The sequence below is a fragment of the Malurus melanocephalus genome, unplaced genomic scaffold (genome assembly GCF_030028575.1).
Source record: "Malurus melanocephalus ecotype Western Australia unplaced genomic scaffold, MMel_1.1 scaffold_15, whole genome shotgun sequence".
Lineage (NCBI taxonomy): Eukaryota > Metazoa > Chordata > Aves > Passeriformes > Maluridae > Malurus > Malurus melanocephalus.
The window spans coordinates 2,104,366-2,122,705 of NW_026623247.1; the positions used below are offsets into that span (position 1 = coordinate 2,104,366).

General features: G+C 39.2%; 1 protein-coding gene across 1 annotated transcript; it reads left to right on the forward strand.

Moving 5' to 3' along the window:
* Positions 1–1,126: 1,126 nt before the first annotated feature.
* Positions 1,127–7,084, forward strand: NXNL2 (nucleoredoxin like 2). Its single transcript, XM_057384763.1, has 2 exons — positions 1,127–1,567; positions 6,493–7,084. The coding sequence occupies exons 1-2, from the start codon at positions 1,266–1,268 to the stop codon at positions 6,659–6,661; spliced, it is 471 nt and encodes a 156-aa protein (XP_057240746.1). The 5' UTR covers positions 1,127–1,265; the 3' UTR covers positions 6,662–7,084.
* The last annotated feature ends 11,256 nt before the right edge of the window (positions 7,085–18,340 follow it).

The following is an 18,340-nucleotide window of genomic DNA, read 5'->3' on the forward strand; positions in this document are numbered from 1 at the left end:
CTAGYGATTACCACTGGATGAGCAAGGTTTATTCTAGCATCATGACAGCAAGCATTCTTGACTTTAAGTATCGCTATTCTTACAGTTCATACTATATGGTCAGAAGATGATCAGAAATTTGACTTAATTTCACTATGAACTTGGTTACAATTTACCCAGCCAAGCACTCTTCATTATGAACATCCATTCTATTTTAGTGTTCTGCATTTGAATCATAATATATATTTGTCATGATTTTATCTTTTTTGTAAGTAAAATTGGTAAGTTTTTGAGAGGCTGCAGATTAACATAGGGGATCAATTCAGAAGTAAAAGCCTAGAATGCATTTGCATATGCAGTTTTAATGTGGAATATTTTTATGCTAGCTTCATTAGACCCTATATATATAATGRTTCCATTTGATGGAACCATTATAAACACTAGAATTTATTTTGGGGGATACTGATAATTTTTTTAARATAAATTCTCTTTTAATTGGGTACTGAGCAATTAATGGAACAGAGAAAATACACCAGGTTTGATTATCACCCTGTCATGGTCCTTTAATTAAACTGTAATTTAATACCCCTACAGCTATATCATCTTTCATTTCCTTTTCTGCAGGCTGCCTTAGGCAGAAAAAAGGTTGTGTATTTGTAATACAATGTCATTTTTATTAATTCCTTACTCAATATCAGCTGGAGGAAAAAAGTATTRTTCAACCCAAACACAAATGCACTGGAATAAAATGAGAATTCCTCTTATCTACTTGGACAGAGAATAGAAACCCCTTTTATATCCAGAATTCAGACAAATTTACATGCTACAGAAAAAGTGCTGGACGTCTGATAATAAAAATGTTTAGCGCCAAAGGTGACCAAGCCAAAGGTGACCAAGGTGATGAGATCTTTAGGGGAGACACGGTGAAGCCCATGGCAAGCTGGAGAGGCCCGACGCAGTCAATTACTGTTAAAATTTACTGAAAGTTCGACGTCTCCGGCAAGTCTAGAGCTGTCCCTGCCTCCTCCAAAGCCGGCTGGCGCTCAGCGGAGCAGGGTCAGGGGCCGCGTCTCTGGCTGCCCTGAGCGCTGGGCGGGTCCGGGCGGTGGCGCCGGCTATAAAGGCAGCGGCGGRGCCGGGACGGTGGCGGTGTGGCGGCGTGCTGGGGAYAGTGTGTCGCTGAGCCGCCGCCCCKGGCGGGCTGGGCTCCGGGGGAGGGAGGGTCGGTCCCGGCGGGCGGGGTCGCGTCCCGGGATCGCTCGGGCTCGCAGCCCCGGCCGTGCAGGATGGTGGATGTGTTCAGCGGGCGGCTCCTGGTCAGCAAGGATGGCCGCAGCGTGGACCCCGAGGAGGCCCTGCAGAACAAGGTCGTGGGCTTGTACTTCTCCGCCGGCTGGTGCTCGCCGTGCCGAGACTTCACTCCCGTCCTCTGCAACTTCTACACGGAGCTGCTGGAGGAGACTGAGCCACCCGCYCCCTTCGAGGTGGTGTTCATCTCCTCCGACCACAGCGCCGAGGAGATGGTGGGCTACATGCACGCCATGCACGGAGACTGGTTAGCCCTGCCCTTCCACGACCCCTACAAGCAGTGAGTACAGCCGGCCACCCCGCCCGCACCTCGCCCCGGGACTGTCTGGCCCGCCGGGAGCCCCTGCCCCGAGGGCCGGGAGCGGGAGGCACCTCAGTATCCATGTGGCATAACAAGGAAGCCCCTGATACAGAAGTTCCCCGGGACCTCCCCCTCTTCCCCCTTAGCCCGCTCCTGCCTTCCCGCTGAAATCCACGGAGCCCGGGTTGAAGCGTCTCCCTGCCGTGCCCCCTTGCCCTGAGCCGCGGCTGCCGCTGGCTGTCGCACACTGTGACAGCTTGCTCCCCTGGCTTCAGCCTGTAGCATGTCCCGTAGGCAAAGAACGCTGTTCTCCGTACTTTATTTGGAAACTAAAATATCTTTGAAGAAGTGTTAGTGAAGACCCCAAGTGTTAACGAGATGACACTCGTTAACAGTSTCACTGAAAAGAACAGTGGAATGAATGGCAGATGAGGATCAAGTCGYTGATTTTCAGCACTGCAGCAGTTGTTAATAAGGTAGTTCTGCATTGTCTAGGTTAGTGATCTGGGAAAGAGGCAAATGAAGAGGCAACAAAACTTGTAACTGAACAACGTGCAGGAGAGCAGAGCGAATTGTGAACAATTTCAGACAGATATGATAATAGCTGGAGTTTAGTGGTGGCATGCTGCACCGGGTAACCGGGGTGTAAAATTCCTGTGCTGTTCATTTTCCAAAGCGACAGTCCTGCAGGCATCTTGCTCGTGAAGACAGCAAAAGGAAAGGACAGGACTGTGCTTAAGTAACACGGTGAAGGATAATACTAAGAACTGTTTTGATGACCTAAGTCAAGAGTGGAGACTCATTTGGATGACTTTCATAAATCTGATTTAGCTCCTATAAATATAGATTGGGATTATTGCAGCATAGGCAAGATATTTAGGGTTATTGAAATGCCCCAAACTGGAAAATTAAAATATATGTAAATACTGGTAAAGGGATTTTTTTTTCCCCAATTGATATTAGGCCTTTTTAATGACACTTCCCACTACCTTAAATTCTGCTTTCCATAGTTCTCCGGCACCTTCCCAGGCAGCAATTATATTTTATATTTTATATCTACTAATCATAATAGAATGCAGGCARGCTCCCTGATAGAAATGTAGCACCTGAAGTCCCAGCACCCAGGAAGCTGCTCAGCATGGCCCATGGGAATGCGCTTACAGCTTCATCCTCTGTGGATTAGAGAACTATTTCTGACTGCTCTTGCACAAGTCATGCAGAGTGGAGGTAAAGAGACAGTTTAATTGGCTTTTCTGTGGCAATGTTCTTCATTGTAATGTTCTTCAGAGTTCTGTAGAGAAGCATGGCTTTTTCTGCCTGATAACTGTGAGTCCACAGTGGCTTACCGAAGAACAAAGTGCAGAGGGATATGAAAAGGCAACTTTTTTAAAGTTGTATTTCTTGCATGTAACAATAAAGAGCTATGTGGAGCTGTTCAAGGTGCTTAGGTTGGATTAACTGGTAGTTTGGCACCAGGGGTACTGGTGAATTATTGCAGAAGTGTAGCAGATGGATGTGTATTAACAAACCAAAATAAGATTCCAGCTAGATGCTGGTTCTAATTAAGAATATAATTACAAAACTGATTAACTGATTAATAATTTAATTGCTAATATTTATTAACASATTCATATTTTTAAAGTTCCATTGCAAATAATTGAATTGGTTATTGGTTTTTTGACTGTGTAAAGGAGGCATTTCRGTACTTTCAGTGAGGTTAAAGTATCCTGGCCGATCGTTTCAGTGTTTCAAGTACATAATAGCAGCACAGATTGATGTCTCTTCTGAACACAGCAGAGCCAATTTTAAGTCTGCCATCTAAAACACACTGTGAYAAAAGAAGCACTGAGTTTCTTGGTAATGAATTTTGTCTCAAGAAATAACTAGCGTTCCTACTTGTATGAAGTGTAACACTGCAGGGTTAAGCCTACCTTCAGAGAAGCAATACCCTGAATTCAGAGAAGGCTCTCCAGACTCTACCATACCGTCAGTCCTGACTATTTCCCTGAGGCGGGACTGCACMTTTACTACTTCACAGGGTCTGTGGCTTGACTAACAGGAAACATTGCTTCTGATGCTTTTATTGTCTGCAGGCTAATGTAAATTTTTTTGTTGCCTAAGGCATACAATAATGATTCTTGAGGTGGGRTGTGAAGACAGTCTAGTAGGAAATGAGCAAAAGAAAGAGAAAGGGGATGGTAGAGAGGAAAAGCAGGTGTAGGACAGAAAATGTCAACAACAAATGTTGGTAAATAGGACTGATATTTTAATAATGGTACACAAAGACATGCTGCTGTGTTTGCRCTGAACCCTATGGTGAATGGCATCATTCCTTGTGAGGGTGCCTGGCGTGTGCAGTAGTTCTTCCAGGCTTGCAGGCAGGTATTCAAAGTGTCTGTGGCCTGCACAGCTCAGTTAAAATTAGAATCACAGACAATGCCTGTAAAAGAAAAATAGAAAGGTTGTATGTGCATTTTATATTAGGAATATGAGGGTGGATTGACACCTGCAGGAATATTGGGGAGGATAGGATGTTAAAAAACAAAGGCAGAGGAATGTTAACTACCTGAGCAGTTAAGAGCAATTGCTTAGYTTTTAAACTGCCATTGCAAAATCTCAGCAGCCACTTTAAAATTGAATCCCAAGCATGTAACGTGTRTGCTCATGTGACTAAGAATTAACAGTGCAGGAATTTCACAGCTAGAAGAAAGTACTTACAGCTGTGTATTGCAGGGCATCCTGCTGGAAGCAGGTGAGCAAGGTGTCCATCTCTTTCAAGGACAGTGCTTCCAAGTGAAAGCTGTTGTAATTCAAACGTTATCAGATATCACATTACACATATGTGTAAAATTTACCATTTGCATTCCCCAATCTATGTTACATATGCCCTGTGTTGCCTACATTTCAAGAACCCTTTTGCATGTAGATTTTGAATCCTTACATAAAAATACACTCTTGTGAGTGAGGCTGGGCAGGCAGTCAGGCCCAGAGAGCTGGTGGGGCATGGACGCCGCCATGGACGGGGGAGAGAACATGAAAGGTGAAAGTGAGAACACTTAGGGGTTGAAATAAGGACAGCTTGATAGATAAAGCAAAGGTGAAGATACATATGCAAAGCAAGATACAGAATTCATTCCCTACTTCCCATTCCCTGGCAGGTGTTTAACAGTTTCCAGCAGGGACCTCATCCTCTAATGATGCATGGGAAGATAAATGTCCTAGCTCTTGATGTTGGTGTCTTYCCCCTCCTTTCTTCAGCTTTTATAGCTGATAATAGTGTTACATGATATGGCATATCCTTTGGTCATTTGAGTTCAGCTGTCCCAGCTGTGTCTCCACACAGGTGCACCATTCATCCACCCAGGGCAGTGGCAGCATGAGAAACAGAAAAGGCCCTTATGCTGTGTAGGCACTGCTCATCAACTGCTRAAACACTGGTGTGTTACCAGGGCTGCTTTGGTATTCAAATCTAAAACACAGCACCATGCAAGCTGCTGTGAAGAAAATTAGCTCCCAGACAATCTCAGTATTATCTAGAAATATAAAAACTGTGCTCCCAGAAAGTTTCATCCAGCCTTCTCATAAGAATCAAAAGATCTAACAATGGTTATGACTTTTAGTTTGCCTCAGTCTTATTGGCATGGTTTTGGTATTTCATGTGCACATGTGGATTGACCTTCTGTGTTCAAACTGTGATGCTCAAAGTCTGATACCTCAAAGGATTTGCCTAAAAGATTCCCTGTGCTCTACAAAGGTTACTCAATCTTCCATAGGTTTTTCTGGTCAGTAAGACACAGTATGTACCTTCACTCTTAACTGGGAATAGTCATGCAAGCAAGAATTATTTACATCACTGTAGGAGTATTTTACTACAGGAGASTTGAATTTGCCTTTGAAGGATATGATATCTCTATATATAGTTTAATGATATCCTGAGTTGTTGTTAGATTCATGCCATGGCATGTATGTTATTTAGTTCAGGTGAATCGTGGGASCTCAGATCCCTTTTGGAGAGAATGATCTTAATAGGTTTTAAGAAGTAATTTTTGTAAGCACCTGCGGATGTGTACACARTGACTAAGAAGCATTGTCTGCAGAACTCTTCCTGAGCCTTCTCCAGGGCCACCCATATTGCAAGTTGCACATAAATGTAAGCAAAATCTGTTCATGCTTCACTCTGGTTTGATGCAAGCAACTTTCAGCCCTGAGGCTGTTTGAACAGAGTGCTATATATGCATTCCTTGGGAGAGCAAAGTGTAAGATTGCACCCTCCATAGTAAATTGCCTTCAGTCTCTGCGTGTTCTCTCTGATTGCTACAAATGTGTTTATGTCCACTGAATTAATAAAAAGGATCTTCCACCCTGCGCCTTTGTCATTCTAGTGGTATGAAGTGATAGCAGTTTTGGAATGTGTTTTATTTTTTTTTTTGGTGCTATTTTAGCAGATTTGGGAAAGGTCTATGGAGATTGTTGGTTGATTGCTTTTGTTTCACAATTCACAGAGAGAGCAATCCATATTTATCTATTCTATATCTGCTGCTTCCATAGTATTTCTTGCATTATTGCTCAGCCAATGTAATGGCAGAGCAGTATCCTTCACCTGGTAATTTTTCTTCTCTTAAGAAAACATATAGGAGGGAAGGCATTTTTCAGGAATGAATGGGTCAGTATTTCACTTAAGTCTTATTTTCTGTATTTTTGATTCCTTCCCCCTCCGATCCCCACAGAAAATCATGAATGTCTGTCTATTAGTGTCATGCTGTGCCTCAAACTCTGAGGAAGACCAGGCACTGTTCACTTCTTTTCTCCCATGTGTCCTGGACAGAGCAGCCTTCATAAGATACTAGGAATTTTCTCAAAATGCTCCTAATGGTGTGTTTTATTTTTATTTTTTTYCCCCTCAGTGATCTGAAGAAGAAATACAACATAACAGCAATTCCTAAACTGGTGATTGTGAAACAAACTGGAGAAGTCATTACTGACAAGGGAAGAAAACAGATCAGAGACAAAGGGCTATCCTGTTTTCGGAACTGGCTTGAGGGTGCAGATATCTTTCAAAATTTTTCTAGCTAAAATGTTGACGCATGAGAGCAAGAAAAAGCATCGTGGAAACTTAGTAGAGCTCTAAAAAACTCTTGTTCTGTTAAGAATGTGAAGAGTAAGGCTTATTTATTTATCTTTGCGTGTAAACAAATTTTGGTTTTGACTTGAAGACCAGCTATTCCAGTGTCATAAAATGCAATAATCGTCTTGTTTGTATTGTTCTATCTGCTGCATTCAGTATGAACCAAAGCATTCCAAATAATACTGAAGAACTTCAGGAGAATAGGCTGCTTAGACAGTAATACAAAACTGTGAAATCTATGCAAACACCTAGTTTGCAAAGTCGATACAGTAAAAATAAATGCAAAAGCCCWATTTACTTGATGACATTTTTTTCCAGATGATTAGAACATTTGATTAAGAAATGAAATTGTTTGCTTTAATAAATAACTGTTTACGAAATATGTGTCATGTATTTTCTTTATCTACCTTAACAAGAGAACTAGAAAATGTCATTACTTTTAAATAGAACACATTTGTTTGTCTGAAGAAATATTATTCTACTTAATTTACTTTTTGTGAGATTTATTTATATTTATTTGTAGTTCYGCTCAGTTTTCCTTACCCCTGGATTTTAAAACTTGGCCCTCTAAGTTAAGTTTAGGATTGGAACTAGATGGTCTTTAAGGTCTTTTTCCCAAACAAGCCATTCTATGGTTCTGTATTGTTAGCTCACAAGTCAACGTCAGGTCAGGTTCAGAAGTTGTTTTCCATCTTTTCTTTTGCCCAAATGTGTGGAAGCAAACATAAAAAATTATACCAGGTCTCTTTGATGAATGCTCACATGGTATCTAAAGAACTTGATTTTCTGTCTTTGCRGTCTTCCTGATTGGGGTCCCAGCTCAGACACCCATGCAATTAATGAACCAAAAAAAMCCCTCTTCCCATGAAAGCCAAATGTTTGTTAATTAGAATTTAAACACTTCAACGAAGTTATTATTGGTCCAATTACAAGCACTTGTGTTACTAACWCTTGAAGTTTGTTTTACTCAATTTGGAGTCAAAGAACTTGCTTCCATTGATTTTAGCACTTCAGCRGTGTCTACTGTCCCACCAAATCTTCCTGACCCCAAAAGGGTCACAGGTCCATAACTACACCCAGAATTCCAATTTCCTGTCTGTCTCCAGGGCTATGTGCACTAGTGTGGAGACATTTCACTGAGGCTTCAGTAAGAAATAGGAAGGAATAAGGCATCCTTCCTTATTGCATTCAACAAGATATTGCCCATTTTTAGTAAATGATTTATGGATCAACACATGCTAGAATTGCTTAAGAAACAATGATGTTTAATTTGTTGTAGACTTTGTGAAGAATTACTTTACTAGGAAAAATGATAAAGGATTGTCAGTTGATACTTCATGAATTGATAAATAACCAGACTCTTGTAGGGACTGGCTTGCTGCAGGTGAATGCTGCTGATTCCCTGGAATGTGGTTGTTCTACAAGCTGTTCTTTGTGTGCCTGTGCTTGAATGATTAACACTTAAGCCTTGTTTGGTAGCTTGCTACATCCTTTCTGCAGTCATTTTCTTACTGACATCCATAGCTGTCTCCCTTGTTTGTTGAGATACATTCACCTTAACATGAGAAAACTTAGCAAAGAGATTTAATGTGTGTGAATAATAATGTCAGTTAATAATAAATCTGTGTCATTTTGTTGTAATGGAGGAAAAAAGTTCCCTAACGAGTGGGAAGGATATATGTAAAAAGTCTCGTGTGTAGGTCAAAAAGCAAGTATTCCAGAAAAACTGATTTTGAAATGAAAAATAAAAGCTCTAGAAAGTTTTCAGCAGAGTTGTGAGTTCTGAGCATCTTATAGATATTTTCAAAATTACATCTGGGCACACCAYGGACAATTTCTAATTTTTGCCATCTCGTCATATAAATAGTACTTTTTATCCATTTCTAATGAATACTAAGCTCCTTAGTGAATTTTTTGTGCAAGTGAGATGTAAGTACTGCTGGCTGTTCTCAGACCACCTRATGCAGATATATTTCAAATATGAGATGAGAAAATAATAACAGAAGTGTTTCCAAAAGTTTTAAAATATGTTGCCCAAATGTGGAATAATTTATGTAACAAAAATATCCCCTGCAAGCCATCACCAGGTATCAGGTGTTACTTCAGCCCAGACAGGTTGGTTCATTGCTTGTCTATATGCACGTATATGAAAGAACTCAGTATTTTATAGCTGAGTTAGGGTTAGGCCTTTCGAATAATTGACACCAATTCAGTAACACAAGTTCAAAGCAAGATTCAGCTAGGAATTAATAATGATAGGAAAAAGATATGGACTGTAAAAAATACTTGGTTTGCCTTCAGTCGAGGAGTGTTGGTTTTGTACATCAGTGTTTGGAAGCCCAGAAAATTTGTTTTCCTTGTCAGTGCTAAAATAATCCATGTTTTACCTAGATGAAGTATTGGGCAGTGGAAAATATTTTCTTATTAGCAGTACCATGCTAAATTAGGGAAGTGAATCTTAGTGGGTCAGCTGCAAGGCTTATTATTACTGGCACAGTGTGTCTATTAAAAATGGAACTTACCAGTGTATTAATCTTTGAATTTGCTGATTTCTTCCTTTAAGTTTGTCAAATTCTTTCTCTACTCACTTTCTCAAGTCATCACAGTGATGACTTTCTACCCTCTATCTTTGTCACAGTTACCTTGAATATTAGTGAATACTGGTACTTTTTCAGTGGAGGGGGGAAGAAAAACTTGTCTTTAAAAAAATAAATAGATAATAGCTTAGTGATACTTATTGATGCTGCACATTATTAAAGGACTCAACTAAAAATCAAGTATAAAATTAGGAGGTGGAGCATCCTTCAAACATCCTTGTACTGGACAAGATATTGCCCATTATTAGTAAATGATTTATGGATCAATATATGCTAGAATTGCCTAAGAACCAATGGTTTCATTTATTGTAGATTTTGTGGAGAATTACTTTACTAGGAAAGATGGCAAGGACTGTAGGTTGATACTTCAAGAACTGATAAATAACCAGACTCCTGTAGGGACTGGTTTGCTGCAGCTGAATGCTGCAGGTTCTCCTGTGACTCTCTTCTTTTAGAAAGAGGCAAAGCAGGCTGGAGGCAGATTCAGACCTGAAATAAACATTATCAGAAAGGCAATGAACATGTTCTTCTTTCTCAGTCTTTCATTCCTATGATATTTCACCCTGTTACCCAAAAAGCATTCCTTCTTCCTCCTGCAGAGCTGCTGTTGTCAAACTTCAATAGTTCTATTCCTTTGCAATATTGTCAAATAAGTCAAATATTTTTATTAGTAGAATTTTTAAAGGCAAGATTGCTCAGCAGTCCCGTGCATTTTGAAAGGGACAACAGTACTATATACTTAATATGAAAAATTTTCAAGGATAATTCTCTTCCTCATTGGTCTTTAAAATGCAAAAAAAACACTGCCATCCTGCCCCCACCAAAACCACCTTATCTCTGTTAACACTATAGATTCATTTTCAATTCTTCATTTTTCATTCTTTCTGAGTTAGGGTCACAAGAAGTCTTCCAGCCTTAATCATCAGAACTGGCTCCCTGGTGAATACTCTTTACTGCAGGAATATTTTTAATTTGCTGGTGCCAAAATCTTGGCTTTCTCTGAGGTATATTTCATGTATATGCTGTGTTTTAATGAATAAAGTCATCTGTGCTGTAMAAAAAAAAAAAAATCTTATTTGTGTCTCATATTTCTCTTTTAGTGTCATTGAAATAGAATTGGTTTAGATATCAAATCAGTATCTGACACTAATCAACAATACAAAATTATTTTGTCTTTGGGCTGAGGGCTCTTCATTTATAGAGACCCTCAAAACTGAATAGTGAAACAGTTGAAAGGAAGGGATTTGTGACCAACTTAAGTTTGCTTTCCTTTCACTCAATGGCCACTGGAATAGGTCTCTGTGGTTTGCAGAAAAAGGCTCTAAACCAAAAGTAACTTGGAAAAATTGTCATTGTCTGCCTACTGTTGCTTGAATGTTGTTTGGCAGCAGCTCTCTTGCCCTACTACTGCTGCCACTTGACTTTTGGAAGAACACAGAACAGGCAGAAGTGCTGAATTATTCTAACACCTCTCTTGAGTTAAATCTAATGCCTCATGTGCATGCCTGAAGATCACATTTCAGTCCTTTTTCTTCATGAAGTTAAGCTTGCTTGTGACTAAAGGTTAACAGCCTTTACCTGTCTGTGGATGAAATAGAAAGTGCCAAGTAGAAAATGCCAAGATTGTTCTTTTCTGTGCCTTACATAGGAAAAAAGAGTTCATGGATCTAGTTACAGAGTTTCAGGTCATTCTCATTTGTGCTTAACATTTAGCTGGTAATAAAATAGTCTGTCATTAGATCTAGCCACTAAAACCTTGAGTAGCCAGAATGCACTTAAAATAGAAAAAAACAAGTGAAGTTATCTTTACAAAAGATTACATTAAAAAGAGCGTATTAATCTGAATCATTAATTTCATGGAAGGTTGCATTTTCCTTTCACATTTTATCCAAGACAGGATTCTCATGTTTTGACCAAGTATGAAAGAGCTGAGTTTCTTTGCTCCAAGTGGTGTTGCTGCACCTCAGGCTGCCACTTTTACCTGTGTGATCTGCAGCTCAGCTCTTCCCTAACAGAACACACTGCTGTGGTTGGCAGTCACCTTTCCACCCACAAGATTTGTGAAGTGCTGCATGGCTCTCTCTACTGCGAACCTTTTCTCATTCCCATAAAGTCAGGTCTTGKAATAAAAAGTGAAGGTCCTTGGATATGTCACGTCAGATACCTGGGGTGCTTAGGGCAATGTCATATTTCCAATTTATCACTTGTGTAGAGCATAAATTGTGGCTGCTTTGACTATCAAGCACAGTTGTATGATACGTATTAAACTATAGAACAGCTAGGAAGTTTTCTCTCCTCTTCTTTCCAGCTTKTATGTCGCCATTAAATACAAAGCATCCTTTAAAGAGGTGGGGTCTGAAGAAGTTATTTAATAATATGTGCAYAAATGTGTTAATCTGTCTTTATTCATCTAAACACTTTGAGATTTTGGGCTGAAGAATAAAGTTCTAAAGTAGGTACTTGGAAATACCATGAAATACTGTAATGCTATTTTGATGAACAGTTTTAATACTAACTTAACCTTTCGCTTTTCATCTCAGCTGAGAGAACATACCAAATATAAAGTAGCTATTCCTGCAGTGTGAGTTAAATCTAGACTCAAACAGGTGTTCTTCAGAACACAAGTAGTAGTTGGTACATACATGACAGATTTTTTTTTTTTTTTGCTTTCCATACTATTTCCACCCAGTTTTGCAATTTGTACAGCTGGGTTTTTTTTTTGTCACCAGACACTGAAAAGACTATGATTGTTACATGTTCYCTCTGCAGGAAATATTCATAAAAGGGAAACCCTAATTTTTTTTCTGTTGGTTTCCATGAAGATGGACATATAAATGACCAAAACCAAACAGAAACTGTTTTAAGTTTCTCTTTCTACCTTCTCTAAATTTCCCTGGATCAAATTCAGTGATTAATCTCATGACTGTCCAGTATTAAGATACTCTATCAGTGTCAGCTGAAGAAGCTGCTACAGAAAATTGTTTTTCTATTAAAAAAAAAAAAAAAAAAAAATCCTGCATTTAAACTCAGTGGTACAGCTCCAAAGAAATACGTCAAGGAGAATTTGAAGTAACTTAGGAGTGTTCCTACCTAGACTTTTCCCTGGATAGGAACTGAGATGTGAGCCCTAACTCAAACAGATAAATCTTGCAGGCAGGTTGCAAACAGATACAAGCACTGTCCTGGAAATGTTTGTACTAGCTGTTCCAGTAACTCTGCCTACTTGCACCTTAGGACATTGACAAATCAATGGATTCTTAGAATGGTAAACAACCATTTTGCATAGGCAGTAGCAAAACCTCCCCAGCCCTTCTTGTACAAATAACCTGAAATGCTTGCACAGGGCATTGAATAACATATTTTTCAGAGATTGMTTTTTTCCAAGTATAACATCAGGGTACATTTCCCATGCAAACATAACATTCACCAGTATTGTTTTGCTTAGATCAAAATTATTTCCAAAGGAAATTATTTTGCTCAGATAAGTAGGGCTTTGTCCCAGAATAAAGCTGTTTACTGAGATTCTCTGCTTTGGTAGCAGCTTCAGTTTTGTTTTGAAGGGCAGTCCGGTTTCTAGCAGGACTGTCAGAGTTATAAGATCTCTTCAGCAGATAGCATGCCTGCTTAAACAAAGAAGAGGATGTTTTCAGACATGTTTCCTTAATGCAGAAAACCACTGGTTATGCTTATATACCACTTTGAAATTAGTAGCAATATTGTCAGCTTCAAATGGTCCGTTGGGGTTTATCATCTCTCTTTTCACTGTGCAAGTGACAGTCTGCTCCTGGTTTCTCCCAGTACAATGTATAATACCACACTGAATGCCATCTCTGAAGACTGAGATGTTTGAAGGGTGCTCTGGACCTCCAAGTGAGCTGATGCAATGCCCATGCATCCACATTTTGTGATCCTGTGCACTATATACACCGGAATGAAGCTGTATCTTGCTGGCATCACCAAAACAAAATTCCATTATCTCATCTAGATTCCTCATCTGTACAACTTCCTAAAGCATCTTTCATATAGTCCTATTTGGTGATGAGAGCAGAGACTGAAGGGGCAGCAATGAGGATGAGTTGAGACCTTGTTTGTACCCTGGGGTCCCAGTCCTGCCTTGCTCATCAACACTGGTGCTCTGCTCCCTGGATCCTCATTAAGTGCTGCAGCTACTTGTGCTTGTGAAGAGTTTGAGAGTTTTTACTGATGCCTTAATTAATGCCTATCACCAGCAGAGTATTCACATTAGCAGTATTCCCATTTAAATTTGAAGTTGACACATTATCACCTCCTCCAAGAGAAATTTAAACAATTGCACATTTAAGATCACACAAGAATTTGAGTGTATGGAGGATTTTACTCTGCATAGTGCAGGAGAAATCAGCTGCAGAGACCAAGGCAGAAGTGTCTCACATGTGAAAAGAACAAAGACAGCACTAAATGCTTGATGTGGAAGTAGCTCTAATACAATGAAAAAGTTTGTGAAGTTGTGGGATTCGGCTGGAACAAGTGTGGGGTCATGACAGTCAAATTCTCTTATATTTGTTTCAGTTATCCTGCATTCAAAATGGAATTGCTTTATTTAAAAATGAACAAGATGGACCAAAACAAATCCATCTCCAAACTCTTCAATTAGATGGCAATAAACTACAAAACTTCAAACCTTTGACTTTCTGCTCAAGTGGACAGAATAAGTAAAAACTGTCTGAATCTTCTACCAATGCCCAAAACTWAACACCTTTCTGGCAGGTATGAGGGGGCAGGCCTTGGCATGATCAAAATTGGGTTAAGGACCCAGCAGCATCACAAGTGATAGATGGAGAAGCTGGACAGAGGTATGTGAGTTCACAAGGCTGCAGTTTCTGGGTGATCAGCAAGAAATGGGTACATCTGCTGAAACACAGTTCCCTTCTGTACAGGTGCTGCTGCCCTGACATATCCACACCCTTCACAGAGCAGTTTATATCTGCTKTAAATCTATGTGAACCCCAGCAGTGTTGTGTTTTGTCATGGTTTGTACTGACAGAGAGCTCAAGCTCTTTCTCCTTTCTGTCCTATAGCTGTAGATACAACCTTCTGCCTGACCAGAATCCGTGTGTTTGCACTGTGACAGGTATTTTGTGTGAGAACGCACTAAAGTACAATGCCTATGCCACTTCTTAGTGATTTATGTTCTGTTGTACTTAAAGCTTGGAAATTTCCAACCACATGATTTCAACTCTTCAAGTCCCTGCAGAATGATTCTTGCTCACAAATTGAGCTGTGGTTTGTAATCTGCTTACTACATTTGTTTTTGGAAAGTCCTGATGTGCTTGCCCTTTGAAAGAAGACTATTAGTTTAAGGTATTTATTTTCAGTCTCATCTTAGGRCATCCTTATCTAGTCATCAGATGCCGAAACACAATATGCTATATAAAATAGAGGGCTCTAGAAGCTATGTTAGAAAATATTTATTGCATCTGTGAGAGCTTAAAAAGAAAAGAAGTAGATGGGACCATCAAGTTCAGTTGGTTATGCCACTTTTGTAAGAATATTTTCAGCTGCACTTAGTGGCAGACTGTACTTATTGACAAATAATTTGTCACTGTACTCCAGCTACRCTTCAAGAAGATAATCCAGTGTTTCTGGGATTCCAGAAGTGTTCTTGTCTCTTTCAGGAGGCTGGTGCAATTATCATGCCAGATAGAGCCCAGGTGATTATTGAAGTGGAACATGGGTGGGTCTCTTCTCAAAATAGAGAGGGAGTGGGTGTTTGAGAGCTATGCAAGCTAGCAAGAGGCACAGCCATCGACAGCTCCTCACTAGGAGGGAGAGAGGAAAGGGGGAACACATATTAACCTGGAGCTGCTGTCAGCCTGGCTTAGTCCCTTTCCAGGCAAGGTGAAGGAGCAAAAAGATTGTAAAACTCTATTTGTTACATCCTCCCTCTCCTTACTCCTTGCTAAGCCCATACTGGGAAACCGCTCCTGTTCAGCTGTCCTAAGRTGCTCAGATTCCTCTCTGAACACTCAAATGTTTTATCTAAGGAAGAGATTCTCAGTTCCTGAGGACTCAGGAAAAAAGTCTATTTATATCTCACCAAGTGTCACAGCCCACTAAACACAGGTTAGGAGTTAAATTCAGTTAACACAGGGGTTATCCGTGGAACAGTAGTCACCTGCTGGTTTTCAGCATAAACCTTTTATTTTTCCACTTGTTTGTCCAATCTTTAYTTATGACTCTTCTGCCTAACATTTTGGACTGAAGTACACTAGTTTCTAAAGTTTTGTGCATTAGTAAGAAAAAAAATCTTCTAGCAGACTTTATTTGTATTCCCTGTAAATTGCAATGCATGTTAAAAAAAACATAAATTCCTTTTTTTAAGAAATGAATGCACAAAATTGGGCCAGTGAGTTACAGTCTGAAAGTTAAGATGGAAAATTAAGTTACAAATTCAAGGTCTGTGTAAGTATGTCCAATTCAAATAGGCAGAACTGTCGTATTGATACCAGCTGACCACTCCAGAAAGAGAACATTTTGAAGCACACAAAAGCTAAGCTGTCCAACAGTATACTTCTTTAAGACTTAAATTGCTGTGTAGCATCTTGAAAATAAATGTGAAACAGCTGGTGATTGACCGTGAATAATTAAGAAATAAGAAAGCAAAGGGGCCTGTTGATCAGACAGGTAAGCATTTCTAGTTCTTATCAGCTACCCACGTTGGGTCAGCAGCTAAGAAATACACAACCTAAAACAAAAAAAAAATTAAAAAAATTGGTCATCYTTCTCCTGTGTTGATTTTATGTTTATGTTCATTAGGTTTTTTTATCAAAGTTCCACTCTTACTGGTTTTATTCCTGACACACATCACACCATGAATTCCTCTATCTTTGAGCATGCTTGGAAAAACAAGCTCTTACTTATGGATCTATTTTATTGAAAAGAGAATATGGACTCACAAAACTTGCACCTTATTTTGGCTTTCTGAAATTTAAAAAAGGCTCAAAACTCATGTCACTAGGTTTTTAACAGTCTTTTAACTAGGTTTTTAACAGTCTTGAAACACAAAACCTTTGCTTCTATTTAAATTAATTTAACATATAATATTTTTTATTCACTCCCCTCTTTTCTTTCTGGTTCAGAGGGTGAGATAACACATTATTAGTTACAGGCATGTCTGAAACTGCAGGGAGTGCTCCAGAAGTCAGTCCACTGTCTCAGGCAGGTAATTCTCTCCAAAGAAAAACTGAATCACATCCATACACATCCCTGCAATGCACAAATCTCCAAATGAGACCAGACAGATTCTTGAAGAGAAATTCTCCCTTATGCTWAAACAAGGTGCCTTGCCCATTTAAATCAAATTTATTTCTAAAAATAGGATTTAAGTGAGGTTTAAATAATTGGAGAAAGATTTTCAGCACAGAACAGAAATTTCTATTTCTCCCTGACACTGATCTCACCACAACCATTACACTGATCTCCAGGGACACAATTTTCTCAGCTTACACCCTGCTTCTCTCTGAGAACATTTCTGGAATTTATATAAACATTAAATATAATTTGAGATGAAACTAAATTTTAAAAATAGGTCCTATTATGTAGCAAAGTAACTGTTATTTCCCATGTAAAATGTACTAGCATAAGCATTTTGATCAGCATGCTCAGAAATTATGATTCTTATAATTGAATATTGCAAGTGTGGAACAGCAATATTCTTGCATAATTTTGTACCAGGTGGAAATCTGGAGCTGTGTTGCTATAGACTAAAATAAAAGCAAAAGCAAATTGATGGAAGTAMCAATGATGAGAAGCAGAATGCTTTTTCTCTTCAGACCCATAACTGCAAAAATAAATGGAAGGGCATTGTTTTTGGTATGAAACCAAGAAACAGATTCACAAATAGAAACTAGTAAGCACAAGAAAAACAGCAGACTCCAGATCAGATTTTTAAGCTTTGTCTCCTGGCCTCCAATTAAACAGTGGGATTTGCCCACTAGGAAATGTGATCTGTTATGAGAAGCAATGAAGCAATTGTTGTTTTAGTTTAGGCTTGTAAAACAAGACTTTCCTTCCAAATATTAGCATCTATAAAGCTGTAAACTGGTCAGGGAAATGCTGGCTTAAAAGTTTCACAAGCAAACATTTCACAAGCAGAAAGTGGTTAAGGCATTCTGCTTTTAAAAACATTTTGACAGATTATGTCATTACCCAGCTTCAGGGAAGGCAAGGCGATGGCTAAAGGCAGAATTATTTTCTTTGTGTGACTGTTTGTTTTGACTTTCTTCTCTTGTAGATGAATCTGCCTGAATTTTCTGGAACTGTTAAACCAAGTAATTTTTTCTCAAACACTGAATTTAATGAAAGATGGTGAGCATTCTTTGCTCTTTGGTCATTGACTGTATTTAAAATGTCCTAATCCTCTTTCCTTAAATTTTGCTGAAATCTAACTCTCAGTGGAAGGGTTTATTTGATGCTAAAATTTAATAATAGTGGCTCTCTGGTCACATCCACCCAGATTTCACCATTATCAAAACACCAGTCATCCCAACAGTCCTGGGAAGGAGCTGATATGATCTATATTAGTTTTACTGACAGGGAAAACAAGACATAATGAAAGTGTCTGGAAAAGTTGCCTGTGAATTTTGTAGCAGYGCCAGGACCTGAACACACATCGTGGTGTGATTTGATTCCTAAGACAATGGTTACCAAACTCTGGCTGTGGACTCATTGCACAATTGTGGTAAATAGCTTACACATAACTCACAAAACCATACTGCCTTTAGAATGTTTTCAGTCAGAAAAGTTGGTTGTAACAGACTGTGAGAAGTTATGCGATCTTAATCYGAAACATTTGGAAAGAACAACATTTTCCTGTGAGAATGAAACAATATAGGCAAAAGGCAGGTAGCTTTAGTTGTTAAATAAGTTTGAACCTTCACGTATCTGTATTTTTCTCTCCAGAGAATTAGGAATGAAAAATGCCTTCATAACAAGATGTGTTAATTACATTCTCACACCACCAAATGCACATCTATCCTAAAAGAGAAAAAG